The 20,471-nt window shown below is 34.5% G+C and overlaps 1 protein-coding gene across 1 annotated transcript in view; it reads right to left on the bottom strand.

The window, feature by feature from the left end:
* The window catches only part of NLK (nemo like kinase), a 143,846-nt gene that overhangs the window by 51,180 nt on the left and 72,195 nt on the right, over positions 1 to 20,471 (bottom strand). Inside the window, 1 exon segment of the mRNA XM_079132136.1 lies at positions 12,197 to 12,326. Within this exon segment, the coding sequence (XP_078988262.1) occupies positions 12,197 to 12,326 (130 nt within the window).

Consider the following 20,471-nt stretch of genomic DNA (forward strand, 5'->3'; position numbering starts at 1 on the left):
AAAAATAAATAGTTACACAAATATACAATTATGACATCTTTTATTATGAATTTATGTTTTATTATGAAGGAAAATATAATCTTTCATAATTAGGGGCGGGAAGAAAAAGCTTGCTTGAAGTAACGCTATTCTAAGATTTGAAGGCTGGGTAGGAGTTGGTCACACACAGCAGGCAATGTGAAGACACTGAGGCAGCCTTTAGAAACAGAAAAGCCAGCACTCATGGAACACAGTGGATAGGAGGAAAATAGACTAGTATAAAGCAGAAGAGGAAGAAAGGAAATAAATCATGCAAAATCTCCTAAAGTCACATTAAGTATTATGGATTTTATTCTAAGTACAAGAGAAGAAGTCACCAGAGTGGGGAAAAAGAGACTTTTAAGACATTTGAAATTCAAGTCCTTTATAAAAGCAGCACACTACCAATGTAATCTAACAAATAGATCTATTTCCCCTTCCAGCTGTCTAGTCTTTTTAAGTCCCATCTAAGATGTCATACTTTAAGAATTTCAACCTATCTTGCCAATGAGAAATATCAGGCTCATAGGACATAGAAGACATTAACAGGAAATAAACAGTGTGCTACAAGTCCCAATTTTCTAATCTTTACCTTAGTCTTTTAAGGAAAATTTTTTTAAACCATGGAGAATATCAAACATATAAAAAGGAGGCAGAATAATATAAAGAATACTCATGTAATAAATACCTGGCCTAAGTTACCCACATGGTCATTCTTATTTATCTATAACCTTTACTCCTTCTATATAATTTTCAAACATATATTACACTTTTTCCAGTCTTACATCAGTTAAGTATTGCTAACAGGTAACAACTTCAAAGAATGAAATTACTGAATCTAAAGATTATATATTTTAATTTTTTATTTATTCATTGTTTTTCAGGGCTGAGGATTGAACACAGGGCCTCAAACATGATGTTTTTAATAATCATCAAATATCTAGTACTCAAATTTTCAATTTTCTTATTTAAATAAAGTCAGTCTAAATCAGAAACTAAATAAGATTAATATTTTATGATTGAGTGATGCCTTTTTAAGTTTTAACCCAAAAGTTTCTCCTGATCTTACTTGTGCAAGAAAACTTGTTCATTTTTAAGGTTATTTTGTTTTTTCAGTCAATTATTTCTCACTTTAAAATTTATTTTATTAAACTAAAACCTCCTTTAGTGAAAAAGCCTTCATTCACTTTAAAACCAGTTAAATGTAGAGGTTAGTTTAGATGTTTTTAGAAGGAATATCTATATTTTCTTTTTAAAATTAAAGGCTTATGCTTATAACTTTAATATAAACAATAGACTTTCCAGCTTTTTTTCAATGAAAAATTATCATTTGAAAGGTAAATTATATTTCACTTCTATATTTTCTAAAATCTATAATAGACCAATGTCACAAATCCACACAAATTTCATTCTCATTATGTGATAGGAAAATTTTTAACAGGAATATTTGAAGCTTGAGGAAGGCAGCCAGAAATTAGTGTTTTACTTGACATCTTTCAGACTCTGAACTCTGTATCTGAACAACATACATCCTGTCTTGGGGGAAAACAGAATGCAATGAGTGACAGTGTCCATTAGCCAAAGCTATTTTACACTTCAAATCTATCTGCTATAATTAGAGGTTATCTCGAGGAAAGTGACAACCAAACATTTTAAACCTTGAGAGAGAAGAATGAGGCTTTTTTCCTCCATATTTGATGAAGTTTTTTGTAGAAAAGTCATTCAAAACAGGGGCAGACATTTGCACTATATCATTTGTCTGTGATTGTTAGCTTCAAAAGTATAATATTTTAAACTTTGCCTGGGATTTTTTTATATGCCTGTTGTTTTATGCTTACTCTTTCTACTCTAAAATGTTTATCAGAGGATGGCATTCCACTGTGTTTTAGGTGGCAAAAACATACTTAGACCAAGAGAAATGATCCAGAAATCTCAGAAAGAATATAAATGAGTAAATGAGAAGGCATAGTAGTTTCAAACTCCAAACTTCATGCCTGACGCCCCATTTAAATAGCTGGAGTTTCTCTATAAACCCCCTATTATTTGAAGGAAGAAAGTATGGGGGAATAGCCTTATGATGTAAATAGAAAACTCTTGTAAAGACTTGGGCTTATGAAGAGTCAAAGTACCGCAAATTACCAACTCTTCAAAGGATCTCAAATACAAAGAAAGTAAGCAGACTTAGCTAATTGAAAAGTAAATAACTGTTATCACCAAATAGTGTCTCACACACTTCTCAAAGTGAACAAAAGTTCATTATTAACTGCTTTTTAGGATTTTAAGTCACATGATGTTAGAAGAGTCACTATAAAGTGGTTACATTATGAGCAAAACCTTAGTTTCAATCATCCCTTCACCAATAAAACAATTGCCGTGCCTAACCACAGTCCTAAATATAAAGAAATATAACTGTTCATTCACTGAACATTTACTGAGTTTCTACTGTCAAGGACTCAAACACAAGAATAAGATAAAGAAAGCTGGTAAAGCCTACTTTTAGGAAAGAGAACAACCCCTTTCTATTCTCTGATCCCAAGAGATTCTAAGTTCTTTAAGGTGGAGACTATGTTATTACTACTATATTTTAGAGAGTTGTAATATAAGGTACACAAATCCTAAGAGTATAATTTGATGAATTTTTACACACACACACACACACACACACACACACACACACACACAATTTTAAACACCACCCAGATCAAGAAATTAGGTATTTTAAGACCCTTAAAAGCCCCCTTGCTCTTTTTTTTAGTCAAAAACTATCCTTGTATTACTTCTAACTTCTGTCCCTATAGATTCATTCTACCTGTTCTTGAACTTACACAAATTACAAAATAAAGAGAGAAATATTTTATGTATGGCTTCTTTCATACTGATATGCAAGTAAGATTTATTCATGTTGCTTTTTGGACCAGGGATTCATCCTTTTTATTGGTATGTATTATGCCACTAGAGGAATGGAATACACCACAATGTACTTATCCAGAGTACTGCTGGCAGGCATTTGCACGGTTTCCAATGTCTAACTCTTATTAATAAAGCTGCTACAAGCATTCTTGCACATGTCTTTTGATGGATGTATGTATTCATTTCTCTTGTTTAACAAGGGATACAACTGCTGAGTCATTGGGTAGGTGTACCGTTAGTATTAATGGGCAGTTTTCCTAAGTTCTTTTACAAATTTACACATTCACTAGCAATGGATGAGAGTTTCAGCTGATCTATAACCTTGATTAACACTTGGTATTGTCAGTTTTTCTAATTTTAGCCATTCTGGTGGGCATAGTAGTATTTTATTTATTTGCATTTCTCTGATGACTAATGACTAGACACTTTTTCATATGTGATCCTCTTTTATGAAATACTTAGAAGTCTTACTGATGGGAGAAATGTATTGATTATAGAAATTATATGATATATGATGTCCAGATAAAGAATTTATCATCTGAAAAATGTCAAGTAAAACATTTCTATTTTCTTCCTCAAACATTAACTATTTATTTATTCGTGTGTGTGTGTGTGTGTGTGTGTAAGTTATTGGGGCTAGAATCCAGGGCCTAATGGAGGCTAGGCAAGTGCTCTATCACTGAGTTACAGCTCTAGTCCCATTTTCTTAACTTTTTTTAAAAAGTACTAGGGATTGAACAGAGTTAAGCATACACTAGGCAAGCACTCTACACCACTGAAATATATTCCCACCTCCCTTTTTTTCAAAATTTTTTTTTGAGATAGCGTCTTGTAAGTTACCCAGGCTAGCCTCAAACTTTCAATCCTCCTGGCTTAGCCTTCCAAGCAGCTAGGATTACAGGCATGCACCATGGAGCCAAGCTCCCATTCTCTCAACTTTTTGATGAACCTTCTCTCGTTAATGGTGTCAAATTTAATAACCTTTAAAAAAAATGTTTAATGCTTTATTTGTCCAGTTTAGAAATCTTAGCTTGTCTCAAAGTCATAAAGCTATCTTCCTATGTTTTATTCTACAAGCTTTATTATTTTATCTCTTACATTTAAGTCTATGACCCATTTTCAATTAATTTATGTGTATGATGTGAAACAGAGGCTAACGTTAATTTTTTAAAAAATACAGATATCTGACTCAGAACTACTTATTGAAATGGCCATCATTCCTCACTTGGATTGCAGGGTAACCTCTACTGTAAAGCAAATGAAAATGTATGTATATGAGTTTACAGACTTCCTGTTCTGTTCCATTAATCTATCTATCCCTCTACCTATAAAACAGTCTCAATATCTAGTAGTATGAATTTCTAATTTTATTCAACTTCCTTGAGATTGTCTGGGCTATTTTAGATCTTTTTCAGTACCAAACATTGTAGAATAGTCAATTTCAACACAGATTTAAATATAAAACCCTGTTCATATTTTAATTGGAATTATACTGAATATACAATTCAACTTGGGGGAAACAGGCTTATCAACAATACTGAATCTTTTAATCCATAAACATGTAAGACTATATATTATTTTAAATGCCTCAGTGATTTGCCCAGTATCACCAACTTCTGACATACAGCAAACAATATCAAACTCACTGGAAAGTAATGTTATCTATATAGCATCTTCTACTTTATCACTCTTTGGCAGAAGAACAGTTAGTATTACCAACGGTTTGTACTATTTAGCAGTTAGTATTACTGATGTGTTACTAATGTCTTAGTATTACTAAGATTTGTGTTTCTTTTCTCTCTCTCTTTTCTTTTTGTTACTGGGGACTGAACCCAGAAGTGCTTTACCACTTAGCTACAGCCCCAGTCCTTTTTATTTTTTGAGACAGGGTCTTGCTAAATGGCTGAGACTGGCCTCAAACTTGCAATTCTCCTGCATTAGCCTCCCTAGTTGCTGGGATTATAGATGTGCATCACTATACCGAACTCTAACATTTCTTTTTTTCTGTGATTTCACTCACTCACTCTTCAAAGACTAACCATCCACTGTATGCTTAGTGCTACTGCTGAAAGACAAAAAAAGTGCAAGACTTGTATGTGTGATGAGGGGGCCTTTGGCAGGAGTCAATGGACTCTAAGGGGGCTCTAAAAGGCTTTAGAGGACAACTGAAAGTTTACAATGACATAAAAATTTGTGTATGTGCATTTTTAAAGAAAGTTCATAGCTTTCAGCAGATTCTCAAAAGAGTACAAGATTTTAAAGAACTCAAAGTGCATAGATGGGTCAAGAAGGAATATTCTGCTAGCTTTTACCTCAGATTCTGACTGGATGCTAGTGATAAACCTAAATAATATCAATCTTTAAATCCCTTTGTTTTCCTAAGTTACTGAAATCAAGGTGAACCTAGCCTTCAAAATGGTGAAGCAGCTACTCAGATATGTGTCTGAGGGTGCATGCATAGAAATTCAGTCAGATCACTGGAAATCAATGAATTTGATACAGTGACTTTGAAGATTTCTTTCAAAAGAAAATACAAAGCCTTTTAAGGCTTTGTTGCTATTCTCTGATATATAAAAAGCTTTCTAAATTAAAACTCAACCTTCCCACAATGACCAGGTTAATTTTTCTAAATGCCAACTTTAACATGACATTTCTTTCTTTTTCCTCTATTCTATCAAATCTTGTTCTCAAAAGGCTCATCTTAAGGTTTATCTTCTTCATGTCTGAAGCATCTCTGAGTTTGTAAGTCCACAGTTTTTCTCTTGTCCTTAATATTATAGTATTTAGCACCAGAGAAGCCTTAAAATAATTTACTGCTACCTGGCCTTCAACCCCAGAAATTCCCATTTAGTATGTCTGAGGTGAGAACCACAACTCTATTTTAAGGTTTCACAGTAATTCCAGGCTGCTTCTAGGTTTCGTTGTCCAGATCCCTGCTATCTATGCACAGCACAGACTGTTCTGCATTAATGTTTAACCATGCAGGCAAGTCTCCCATGGCACCTTTATCATAGTATTAATACATTTCAAAAGTTATGTACGCTACTTAAAGATAGAGACCCCACAAGGTAATATAGTTTAGGCATATAGGATGTACACAATGAACGTGAACTAATGAAAATGGGCTCTGGAGCTAGATAGGTTTATACTCTACATCTGTGCCACCTTGACCTTGGGCAATATTAACTCTAAGCTTCTGGTTCCTCTGTAAAGTAGGGTTAATAATCCCTATTTGAAACATCATATCAAAATCTCTGGGACACTATGAAAGCAGTACTTAGAGAGAAATTTATTTCATGGACCGCATTTAATAAGAGAAGTAAAACTCAACAAATAAACAACCTAACACTACAGCTCAAAGCCCTAGAAAAAGAAGAACAGACCAGCACCAAAAGTAGTAGAAGACAGGAAATAGTTAAACTCAGAGCTGAAATCAATTCAGCTGAAACAAATTGAAACAAAAGAAACAATACAAAAAATTGACAAAATAAATAGTTGATTCTTCGAAAAAATAAACAAAATTGATAAACCTTTAGCCACACTAAAAAGAGAAGACAAGAGAAAATCCAAATCACTAAAATTCGGAATGAACAAGGAAATATCACAACAGACAGGATTGAAATACGAAACATAATTAGAAGCCATTTTGAAAATCTATACTCCAACAAAATAGAAAATTTTGAAGACATCAACAGGTTTCTAGAGACATATGAATTGCCTAAACTGAACGAGGAGGACATACACAATTTAAATAGACCAATTTCAAGTAATGAAATAGAAGAAGTCATCAAAAGCCTACCAACAAAGAAAAGTCCGGGACCAGTTGGGTCCTCAGCCCAGTTCTACAAAACCTTTAAAGAAGAGCTCATTCCAATACTTCTCAAAGTATTCCATAAAATAGAAGAGGAGGGAACCCTCCCAAACTCATTCTATGAAGCCAATATCACACTGATACCTAAACCAGACGAGACTCATCAAGGAAAGAAAATTTCAGACCAATATCCTTAATGAACATTGACGCAAAAATTCTCAACAAAATTTTAGCAAATCGCATACAAAAACACTTTAAAAAGATAGTGCACCATGATCAAGTGGGTTTCATCCCAGGGATGCAAGTTTGGTTCAACATGAGGAAATCAATAAATGTAATTCACCATATCAATAGACTTAAAGTCAAGAATCACATGATTATTTCAATAGATGCAGAAAAAGCATTTGATAAAATACAGCACCTCTTCATGCTCAAAACACTAGAAAAAACAGGGATAGTGGGAACATTCCTTAACATTGTAAAGGCCATTTATGCTAAGCCCAAGGCTAATATCATTCTAAATGGTGAAAAACTGAAAGCATTCCCCCTAAAAACGGGAACAAGGCAGGGATGCCCTCTTTCACCACTTCTATTCAACATCGTTCTTGAGACTCTAGCCAGAGCAATTAGACAAACCAAAGAAATTAAAGGGATACGAATAGGAAAAGAAGAACTCAAACTATCCCTGTTCACTGATGACATGATTATATATTTAGAAGAACCTGGAAATTCCACCAGAAAACTCTTAGAACTCATAAGTGAATTCAGTAAAGTAGCAGGTTACAAGATCAATGCCCATAAATCCAACGCATTTTTATACATAAGTGATGAATCTTCGGAAAGAGAAATTAGGAAAACTACCCCATTCACAATAGCCTCGAAAAAAATAAAATACTTGGGAATCAATCTCACAAAAGAGGTGAAAGACCTCTACAATGAGAACTACAGAACACTAAAGAAAGAAATTAAAGAAAACCTTAGAAGATGGAAAGATCTCCCATGTTCTTGGATAGGAAGAATTAATATTGTCAAAATGGCCATACTATCTAAAGTGCTATACAAATTCAATGCAATTCCAATTAAAATCCCCACGACGTACCTTACAGAAATAGAGCAAGCAATTACGAAATTCATCTGGAAGAATAAGAAACCCAGAATAGCTAAAGCAATCCTTAGCAGGAAGAGTGAAACAGGGGGTATTGCAATACCAGATCTTCAACTCTACTACAAAGCAATAGTAACAAAAACGGCATGGTATTGGTACCAAAATAGAAAGGTAGATCAATGGTACAGAATAGAGGACATGGACACAAACTCAAATAAATACAATTTTCTCATACTAGACAAAGGGGCCAAAAATATGCAATGGAGAAAAGATAGCCTCTTCAACAAATGGTGCTGGGAGAATTGGAAATCCATATGCAACAGAATGAAACTAAACCCATACCTCTCACCATGCACGAAACTAAACTCAAAATGGATTAAGGACCTCGGAATCAGACCAGAGACCCTGCATCTTATAGAACAAAAAGTAGGTCCAGATCTTCAACATGTCAGCTTAGGACCAGACTTCCTTAATAGGACTCCCATAGCACAAGAAATAAAAGCAAGAATCAATAACTGGGATAGATGCAAACTAAAAAGCTTTCTCTCAGCAAAGGAAACTATCAGCAATGCGAAGAAAGAGCCTACAGAGAGGGAGAAAATCTTTGCCAATCATACTTCAGATAGAGCACTAATCTCCAGAATCTATAAAGAACTCTAAAAACTCTACACCAAGAATACAAACAACCCAATCAACAAATGGGCTAAGGAAATGAACAGACACTTCACAGAAGAAGATCTACAAGCAATCAACAAACATATGGAAAAATGTTCAACATCTCTAGTAATAAGAGAAATGCAAATCAAAACCACCCTAAGATTCCATCTCACCCCAATTAGAATGGCGATTATCAAGAATACAAGCAACAACAGGTGTTGGTGAGGATGTGGGGAGAAAGGTACACTCATACATTGCTGGTGGGGCTGCAAATTAGTGCAGCCACTCTGGAAAGCAGTGTGGAGATTCCTTAGAAAACTTGGAATGGAACCACCATTTGACCCAGTTATCCCACTCCTTGGCCTATACCCAAAGGACTTAAAATCAGCATACTACAGAGATACAGCCACATCAATGTTCATAGCTGCTCAATTCACAATAGCCAGACTGTGGAACCAACCTAGATGTCCTTCAATTGATGAATGGATAAAGAAACTGTGGTATATATATACAATGGAATGTTACTCAGCCATAAAGAATGATAAAATTATGGCATTTGCAGGTAAATGGATGAAATTGGAGAATATCATGCTAAATGAGAGAAGCCAATCTCAAAAAGCCAAAGGACGAATGATATCGCTAATAAGTGGATGATGACACATAATGGGGGGAGGGAAGGGTTAGTGTTAGGGTTAGAGTTAGGGTTAGGGAGGGGGGCAAGAATGGAGGAAGGAAGGACTGTATAGAGGGAAAAGAGGGGTGGGAGGGGTGGCGGGAGGGGAAAAAATAACAGAATGAATCAAACAACATTACTCTATGTAAATTTATGATTACACAAATGGTATGCCTTTATGCCATGTACAAACAGAGAAACAACATGTATCCCATTTGTTTACAATAAAAAAAAATAATCCCTATTTGACAAGATTTTTAGGAAATGAATTAATATATATAAAGCATCTGGCATACTTCCTGAACACAGCAACATGAACTAAATATCTGATCCGATCTATCTACCCTGTTCAAAAAGGACAGTGTTTTAAGCATTTTTATATCTTCTATATAACTTAACACTCTTTCCACAGGACACAGTTAATTAATAAACATTTGTTGCCTTAACTACATCAAATACTAGTTGCCTCTTAAGACTAGCATTCCTCACATACCAGGTATATTGGCCCTGAGATACTTAGGAGGAACAGATCTCAAGCGTAGCAGAAATTCATTATGTATAAAATAGTGGTCCCATACCACCTTTACCTCCAACTATTTGCTTCACTTTCAAAAGCTCCCACATGTCACAGGCACTCTTTTTGTGATACAGCTCAAGAGCTCAAAAGAGGATGTGTGTACATGAATATATGTGTGCGTGTGTGTTTAACAGATTTGTATGCCTTTTAAAATCTAATTTCTACAATAATCATATACTGTTTTTTCTGCTTTTACCATGTTATTTGCAAATGTTTTAGAAAACAGCCCTTGAAAAAGTTTAGGCCCAATACATATCACTAGAAAATAGAAACACAATTCAAACCCAGTTTTGACTCTAAAGCCTAGCCCTTATAAGTTACATTAGAACTGGTAGTATTTTAATTTGTGTGAATTTCAGGAATTGTTTACAGCTTTTTTTTTTTTTTTTTAACACTACTCACTCAGGCACTGTATTTGGAACATTAGTTACTCCATAGAGATGAATCACAAGCAAAAAAATACCACCTAGACAGCAGTTTATTATATTATCCATCTTCTTATAAGCCAAGATTAGTCTGAAGATAATAAATCACTAAAAAAAAAAGGCTTAGTAAGTCAATTTCTTTTTTTCTCTTTTTAATTTTTTTTTCAGTTGTAGATGGACACAATATCTTTATTTATTTGTTTTTATGTGGTGATAAGGATCAAACCCAGTGCCTCACACATGCTAGGCAAGTGCTCTAATCCTGAGCTACAACCCCAGTCATAGTAAGTCAATTTCTGAAGCCACCTTTGAAGTATTTCTTTATCATGGGTACTTTTACTTGTGTCTCTAGCAATATATATAAGGCTTCTACTCTTTGATGCTGGGGTGGTTGGAAGGTAAATTCAAGAAATAACCAGACATCTTTCTAAATCACATATCCAAAATCTGAGGACTACTCATAAAATAGCGACTCAAATGGTATTTTGAAACATTAAAAGAAGCACATTGCTAGGCAGTTTCAAAAGACAGCAATATTTTTGTATGTTTGTTTATTTTTGTTTTTTGTAGTACTGGGGATCAAACACAGGGCCTGATATATACTAGGCAAACACTCTACTACTCAGCTGTAGCTCCAACCCAGTGATATCATTTTTAAGCTTAAGAAAAAGATATTTAAAGAAGATAATCAATAAAATGAAATATGTTAAGCCAAGAAGCTTCAAGTGAACCATAAAATAAGCTTGGTATTCTTAGTTTTACCAGATACCCTGAACATTTGTAATTTTTTTTCTTAAAATGAGACCCAAACTTAAGTCGAAGTTATAAAAGTTTCTGTTCAAACAAGCAGTCAGACTCACAAGAAATCTTTTTTTTTATACAGTTTTTATTATGGAGATTAAAAATAGCACAGGTTGAGTACTATCTGAAGAATTTGAGGCAATTTTTTTTTTTTTTCACACAAAATTGAAAACAGGGTCCAATGCTAACAACCTTCAGGTAGACTTTACACATTACAAAACTTTTAACTCAGGATTAGTTGAGAAGAACCTATCTCTCAAAATGCAATGAGTCTATTTGTCCATGAGTCTTCACATTTCTACATAAAGTCACAAATAAACTAACCTTTGTTATTGTAAGGGCTATACTGTTTTTAAAGAAGACACTCTTTTCCTACATCTCTAATTAAAAATGTTAAAGAATAAAAATAAACACTAAAAACCAGGATTAAAGTACTCCCACTTAAACCATTCGCTATGTATTACACTCTATTTTTATGTTGAACATTAGTATTATTCCTCTGTTAAATATCAACATTTGCTTTGTATCACTCAATATTTATCTGCCAGTGAATAAATCTTAGAATTCACTTAAACTTGATCATTGTTCAGTCCTAAAAAGGATCTAATTTGTCTCAAGTTTCTAAGTTCCTTAATAAGAAACTTGGCTGTGGTTTCCTTCTAACCTATTTTCTCTACAAACACATGCTCCTTTTTTCTACAGGCTTTAAACATATTTAATAGCTATTTGAAATAAAAAGACATTCAGACTGACAAATGCAGTATACAACACAATACCAAAGCCCATCTGCAACTTAATATGTGTAATGTTTTATAATTTGGGGTTAGGTCTTACGCAATTTAGAGTATAATTTTCAGACCTCCAAATAAAATTTTGATAAAATAGACTCCCAATTTCAATATGCCATTAAGGTTAGAAATTACTGATCTCAATAGTGAAAATTTAAGACAGTTATAGAGACTTAAAGACTACTAGTGAAGTAATGAAAGAATACAGCTTAGAAAACTGAGTTTGTGTACATGTATGTATGTGTGCCCCTTTCCACAATAATAGGTAGTCTATAATCTCACTGATGTGCTTACAACTTTTCAGAGTTTGGCATAAAATTATAGCTGATTTCCAAATTTTACTTGCATTCTTTTGAACACTCTTTTGTTCTTTACTAATTCAGTGAAGTAGGTTTAGAAAGTAGTTTCCCCCAAACACCAATTTCACTTACATTATCATGTTTAAAAAAACACAACATCTTCAATTCCCGGAAGACTCTTTTGCAAGAGACCAGATTCTGAAAGACGTTGGGCATCTTTTTGAGTGCTACTCTCTTTCCATCTCTTGGATCTGTTACTGACCTAAAGAAGCAATATTTGGGGGAGGAAAAAAGACAGAAATCAATTCCAAACCTTGTTCTCCAATTTTTCAGATCAGATCATGACAAATATCTTTATCTTAAAACAACATTACATCCATATAATAAAGCTTAAGGCATCAGTGAGAAAGCAGAGTATCCACAAAGAAAATGTTCAGTTACCCAACTCATCTGCCATGCTTTAAAAAAAATCCCTGTTTATTAAACATTGTGTCCTTTCCGGATGATCACTAATACATCTGAGATTGGAGGAATATTAGTGGTAAAGCCATTTTAAAGATGGGAAGAAAAAAAATAAATAAACAGCATAGCACATTAACCATGATCAAAGTCAATCAGTCACATGCTTTATTTTCAGACCCATATTCAAGATGGAAGAGATGGTCAAACACAATTTAAATATCTTGGTTTCTAAACAGATGAACATCTTTCAGTAACATGGGCTAGCATTAGGTGAACAATGTCCCTTCCTCAGAAGTCTAAGTGGAGGCTTAGGGATCCCTCTAGTTCTTAAGTAATGATAACCTCTTCCCTTTTGTTTCCCAGCTTTCAGTGTGGTAGTTGTTCCTTGTGGATATTATTTCTTTAATAGCTCCATGTTCCCCTTTTCTTATTATTGTCTTCTAACCACTTGCATAACCAATTTCCTGTAATTACATTTCCCTATGTTTGAAATATCAGTGTGGTTTCCATTGAACTCAATCAATACATATTAAATGAAATAATTAAAAGAAACAAATCAATAAATTGGGTAAATTGGTCAACTGGTCATTTGGCTATTGATATGCCATGAATTAACCTAGAGGTTTTTTTTTTGTCTACCCACCATACTAAGACTGGTTGTTCTATGTGTTTACATAGATTCTTGCCAATCATTCTCAGCTACCATGATCTTTAGTTCTGGTTCTGATTATCCAGTACTTTGAGTATTCCTCTTAGATTTGAGTAATTTTAAAATCTGATCCATGTGTCATCAATGCATTTATTCAAGTGTAAGTTCAGAAAAAGACAGAATGCACCTTGTCAACAGATAAAGCATTAGAAATTATCTATGAAGCTATTACCCAATGATTAATTTGGGTATATTCAATTAATTACTCTTTCAATTCACTATGATCAATGCCATCATCTTGTCCACAAGGAAATCAAACAACCATCAAACTGCCTTTCTGTAAATAAAATATTCTTATCTACCATATCTAAAACAAAATCACCCAAATTTCTCTATGAATTAATCTTAGTGATCACTACTTTCTTTATCAAGTATGGGAAGCTCATGTATGGGAAGCTGGCCTTATTAAGTAGAATCAGACTAGGTTGAGCCATGTGACAGATACCTGGCTTCTAGGAACTGCCAAGAAGTATGTGGCACTGCATGGGAGTGGTTCCCTGTCTCCTTCTGGAATTTTCCCCCTAAGAGGATGGCTCCCCTAACTCCACCCTATCCTGTCCATCACAGAAGAAGCTCCTCCTGGTCCTTGCCCCCCTTTACCTGCATATTACAAGTGTAGGAGAGTTGGGCAACTCAGTTGTTGTAAAGAGGCCAGAGTTGATATGACCAGACCGTCACACCCCTGTCTCATAAAAAGAATATTGGCTCTCGTGTGTTTGAGTAGAAAAGTTTTTTGGGTCATAGACAGAAAAACCTCCAACATCCTCCTCTGGCAGTTAACCCTTTCCTCCTCCACGCGAGACATGGCAGAGAGAACCCCAACACTCATGAAACTCTTAAATGATGGATTCTAGTATTTTTAAACACAGGAGGGCTACTTTTTCTTCTACTGACTGAAAATTTGGTAAAACAATTAAGTATTATCACTTTTGAGTTTTCAGTAGCTTGAAATGTAATTCAGTTAGGCCAGGAGACCTAATATTAGACACCACTGCTTAGAAAATAACAAACAAAATCTAGAACACGGCTTAAATTGCTTATAAACTAGGAAAATAAAATAGTGGAGAAACTGAATATACATTATAGTCTGTTAGTTGAAGGCTATTTTTTTTTTCTTTTGGTTCAATATACTACTTATGTATCTAGCTAACAGAAGACAAAAAATGCCAAGGAAAAGTCAGGAACAGTGGTGCACACCTGTAATCCCAGTGACTACAGAGCCTGAAGGAAGAGGATCATAAGTTCAAGAGCAGTTTAGACAACTTAGTGAGGCACTGTCTCAATATAAAAATAACAAAAGGGGTAGGAATGTAGCTCAGTTGTAGAGCACTCTTGGGTTCAATCCACAGAACAACAACAACAAAGTCAAGGAGGTACAAAGGAAGGAAAATTTTGGATTACATGCATTAATTGTCATGTCTCTAGTCTTTTTAAACCTGGAATAGTTATCTAGCATGTCTTTCATGACAATACTGTTTTTCAAGAGTACAGGACAGTTAATTTATAGACTGTACCTCAGTTTAGGTTTGTTTGGTGTTATTCATAATTAGATTCTGATTATGCTGGCTTAAAAAAAATTGTTTCATTGGTACTAGCAATTGGACCCAGAGTCACTCTACACTAAAGAGCATCCCCAGCTCCCCACCCTCCTTTTTTTTTCTTTTGTTTCCCCAATTTGAGACAAGGTCCCAGTACGGTGCTGAGGCTGGCTTTAAATCTGGTGATCTTCTTGTTCAACCTCCAAGTAAGTAGTTGAAGTTATTCCACTATGCCTAGCCCTGCATTTTTTATAGGAATACAGAAGTACTATCTTCTCAGAGCATCATATTTGCAGGCAGGATGTTAATATGTCCCATCACTGGTGATAACTTTAGTTACTTGGATGAGGTGTCTGCCAGTTTTTTCCACTGTAAAATTACTATTCCCCACCCCCCACTGTAACTGTAAATATCCTATTCCTCATTCAACTTTGACTTACTACCTTCAGCATCCACTGATTTTTGCCTAAACCAATTATTAAGGATGCCAAAAGGTACTTTAATAAATTTAACACCTTTAATAGCCCAGAACAATAAATATTAGTTTTTAAGTGAATAAATTGATTTAATAAAATGCTTTCTCCAAAGGCCTAATCCAATATTACTTCTTCCTAACTTGTGACCTGTTCTTGCTGATCATCCTATTGCTCTAACATAAACCTGCTCCTGGAAATACTTGGTACTCAAGATTAGTACTGTGTCTTGTAATGTTTTAAGGTAAAATTTGCAAAGCAGCATTTTATTTTATTATTCATGCAAAAGTCAGTCATGCCTGTGGCTGGTAACAATATAACTCTAATGAATGTGAATGGCAGTGCAGTAATTTCATGCCACGTTGAGTTTGTTCTCTCTTAACTTGAGTTAGCAGATGTTTTAGTTCAGCACAAACAGTACCACAGAGCAAAGATAAGTGTGGAAGCATGTTATACAGGAATTCTTTTATTTCCTTTGTTACTCAAAGGCTTGTTGTGCTTAGTTTCTCTGTTGCTGCAATACCCTGGTTACTCCAAATACATTTGTTAATTAAGCTCCAGATGTAGAGATAATGAACAACTTTTAGGGCAACTTTGCTCATTTCAGAAAAAAAGGAGCTATCCTTATACCTGCAATTCACTTATTGGTTAGTTATTTTCCCTGCTAAATATTGGATGCCCTAAATAGTATATCTGTCATTTTCATCTTACCATTTTAAGCATTCAAGTTATACTACCAGGTGTTTACTTCCCAAATTTTAAATTAATATTTGATTTTTTTCATACACCATGTTAAAAATAAAGTTGTAAAGGTTTTGACAAAGATTTCTTTACACCTGCCTGGAGTGCGTCATCTTCCTCTGCTCTTAGAATAAGTCCAACTGTTTTTTAAAAAGGTAAAAGAATCTAAGTTATTCTTCAGAGAGAGAGAGAGAGACAGAGACCTTGTTAAGAGTACAAAACCAAAACAGAAAGCTTTTTAGATCTGTTGTGGTAATTTTGTCATAAAGTTTTCTTCATCCCAGGAAACTATGACCATTGTCACAAATCTGCTTGAATTATTGAGAAGCAGAAAACCTGGAATGAAACAAGAATGAAACTTATTGGGGACACTTTCCTGGGCACCAAAATGTCACTTAAAACATGTTTAAAGTATCAAAACATCTTTAAATTGTTGCTTCAAACATCTTTAAATTAGCAAGAATCTCCAAGAAATTTAAAGTTCCTCATCAATTTTTATGCAAAGAATCTTTTTCCTTATGTTTTTAGCAGTTCCCAAGTTTATGTTTCTGATACAGGTTTTTAGCTATTCAAGAGAAACAAATGATTTATAGTAAGAATGCTTCAACTTAGATTAAGAAAATCAAGTACTCCTAATTCTATTCATGTCAAGTTGTCATCAGTAATCCCCTATTTTTTGCTATATATACTACAATTACTATGTCAACTGTACCAATACAGTATACAGCTCAGTAACAGAATCTCCTAACTAGATTCTAAATATTTAGATTATTGCTTTCACATTCATTTTGAAAAGCACTTCCTTAGAAGTTATTTTTACTTTTATTTAGATTGTATGCTTGAGAAAAAACAGATTATGAGGCAAAATTTTTGACAAATAAGTCTAGAAAATGTATCCTTGCTGTACTTTAGTCCTTGTTATATATTCAAAGGCACATGTAAAATTTAAGGAATAAATTAAGGAACAAGGAATTTATTTTTATGTCTCTTTGCTCTTTCTAACCAGAATTTTAACAGACTATAGTATGTATGCACTCTGCCATAATTTATACACCATCTTGAAGAAAAAAACCTGTAAGCCTCCCTCCCCCATTAAAAAAAAAAAGGGATTCTCATCTTCCATGTTTACATTGTTTGTTCCATTGGCTGAGTTTTTTGTTTGTTTATTCAAATCTGTATTTGCTGAGTTAGCTGTATGCATAAGAAAGGGACCCTTTTTCTTTTTTCTCAAGATCCCGTAAAATGATTCCCAAATTTGTTACTTTATTTACTTTATATTATAAGGAAAAAAGGCTTTATACAATAGGTAAACCAAGGCTATGGTGAAACAGTTCATCATTCATTCCATATCCTCCTAACATTATTGACTCACAGAAGCAAAATATCTACATTTAACTGAAAGAGTTAAATATGAACTTAACTGTCCTCTAATCCTGTTTAAATAAATGACACTAGGCCATTCTGATCTATAGTGAAGCACTCAAGGGCACTGATAGAGGAGCAGGGATAAGCAACAGGCCATCCATTCAATATCAGATCACATATTTATTTTCAAATACTTAGTACTAGAGTAAGAACTCACTTTTAAGACCCCTCTAATTTCCCACCAATAATGCTGGATAAGTTAAAATGTAAATGGAAATCATTTTATGTTTTTTTTTCCTGTGGTCCTGGGAATATTTGATTGCTCTTTGGACCATGAATTAATCAGTTCCATCCATACTGTACATCCTGCAAAGATATAACACTTTTTCCCTCCTAAGTCACTGTCAAATATCTCTGTGAGGAATCCAACCTGCCTGCAATGAAATGGTCACCCTGCCTTTTTAAAGGGGATTTCCTCACGTGAGAGGGTGAACATGATACAGCCCAATCTGCCAAGTGTAGGGAGTTTTCATGGCCCACTAGTCACAGTTCTTTCTTAGGAACAGGCCTATGAATATTGCATGGGGAGAAAAACTAGTTGCAATGAAGGAAAGGTTTCTATGCAAAGCCACAAAGGAAAATAATTTACATCTCCCTCTTGCATTTTAACAATTTTGGGCAAGAAGAGGTCATAAAGGGTAACTAAAACTATGTCACACAAAAATGATTTGCTTTTAATCCCATTAATGACTTCTTGAAAGTTATGTGTTCCATCATAAGAATACTATTTAGGACCATAAAGGCTAAAAAGGTTAAAAAGCTTAAAGAACGGCAATTTTTGTTGCACATTATGTTTCTAAACATAGAAAATGCCACATGACAGCTGGGCATGGTGGCACACGCCTGTAATCCCAGTGGCTCAGCAGGCTGAGGCAGGAGGATGGAGAATACAAAGCCAGCCTCAGCAACTTAGCGAGGTCCTGTCTGTAAATAAAATTAAAAAGGGCTGGGGATATGGCTCAGTGGTTAAGTATCCCTGGGTTTAATCCCTAGTACCAAAAAGAAAAGAAAAAAGAATTGTTTACTAACATGGTAGGTTTATAACAGTGTAGTTTGCATCATCAAAAAACTTTTAATGAGGGTCAGGGATAGAACTCAGCTTGCCTAGCACACACAAGGCCCTGGATTCAGTCCCTTAGCACCATGAAAAAGAAAAGAAAAAACTTCAGTGAATTTAGAAAGAAAGTTCACATCATCAGGAAAAAACTTTGTTCTTGTCATAAGGAACACTTTGTTATTTAATATTTTAATGGGTAGGCTAGTATTTTAATAATTAATACAAAATTCAAGTCATGGTATACAGATGGTTAAAAAACAGTGAACACACTAATAGTGAAAAGAGATTTTTTAAATAAAAGGGGAAATTTGAATATGGCTTGGTACTATGGTTATACATAAAATGCCTGTATTTTCTAAAGATGTATACCTAATTTTATGTCTCAAAATAAAAAACATAAAGGGCTGGAGATGTAGCTCAGTGGTAGAATGTTTAATTAGCATGCACAAAAATCTTTGGTAATAATAAAAACGGATAGTTGAAAACTGAAGCAATCTTGATAATTATCATATCGGGATGAGAAAGTTAAGAAAATAATATGTATTTGAAATTTTTCAAAATAAAAAAATAGAAATGAAATTTATAAAAACACTATTTATAATATTAAAAATATTCTCCCAGTAGCTCAGGAAGGTAAGGCAGGAGGATCACAAATTGACAGCCTGCCTCAGCAACTTAAAACCCTGTCTAAAAATTAAAAAACAAAACGGGCTGGGGATGTGGCTCAGTGGTTATGCGCCACTGGGTTCAATCCCTGGTCCAAAAAAAAAAAAAAAAAAAAGCAAGAAACAGAAAAAAAGAAAAACGTTATCTGGGATTAAAGCTAACAAATGCTATGCTATGAAAGACTTCTACAAAAAGCAACTAAAAACTTTTGAAAACAATTAAAGAATAGACATATATTCACCAACTTGAAGATGCAATAGTGTAAAAACTTCAATTCTCCCCAAACTGACTTCTAGCTTGAGTGAAATCCAATCAAATCGTCACAAGGTTTTCTTTTTGTGAAACCAGACAAATTATTTCTAAAACTTTTATGGAAATGCAAGGGTGCAAAGGACAGCTAAAACACTTGAAGAACGGGTGGGAGAAATTGCTCCGCTAGATTTGACACCTTATTACAAGCTACAATAATTGACATCATGTAATTTTCATGCAAATATAGTCCAATGAAATAGAAATATGACCTAGTAATGGAATCTTGCATATATGAACACTCGACTTATCAAAAAGGTGGCCTGAGCTGGGAGTGGTGGCACAAGTTTGTAATCTCAGCAGCTTGGGAGGTTGAGGCAGGAGGATTGTGAGTTCAAAATCAGTCTCAGAAACTTAGCAAGGCTCTGAGCAACTCAGAGACCCTGTCTCTAAACAAAATACAAAAAAGAGTTGGGGATGTGACTCGGTGGTTAAGAGCCTCTGGGTTCAATTCCTGGTACTGTGACGCAGTGGGAAGGTGGCTCTGTAGAGCAGAGGAGACAGGAAAGTTATACTAGTTTTAAGTTATTGTCTCTTAGCTTCAAATCCATCCAGCTAAACACTGGTCTGTAATAGTAGCAGCTGAATTCAATTTATTTTTTTCCCAACTCTTGTAGAACTAGCCTCACTGTATCCTCCACCAGAGACACCAACAGTAGTGAGCCCATATCCTTTCCTCAGGTGACTGAATTTCTGCTGCATGAGGTTTAAAGCTTTAATAATTCCAAGTTCTTACCTATATTCTCCCAGGTGTGAGATGGAAACTGCTACTTCTGTGATATCTTAGTCCTCTTTTCTTGCCTTTTTCATTACCTACCCAACAACTTTACTGGTATTTTTTTCATATTAAACACTGTTTAAGTAATTGACTGTAGTTTTACTTCACATTACATACACAAATAGAGGGGTTTTAGATACAGACGTGAAGTGCAAAATCACACAATTTTTAGAAGATAACATATAGGACAATGTCTTCAAGATATCTGGGGGGAAAAAGATAATTTGGGCAGGGATAAGATGTCTTCCA

This window comes from Sciurus vulgaris, assembly GCF_902686455.1.
Source record: "Sciurus vulgaris genome assembly, chromosome: 3".
NCBI classification, from domain to species: Eukaryota; Metazoa; Chordata; class Mammalia; order Rodentia; family Sciuridae; genus Sciurus; species Sciurus vulgaris.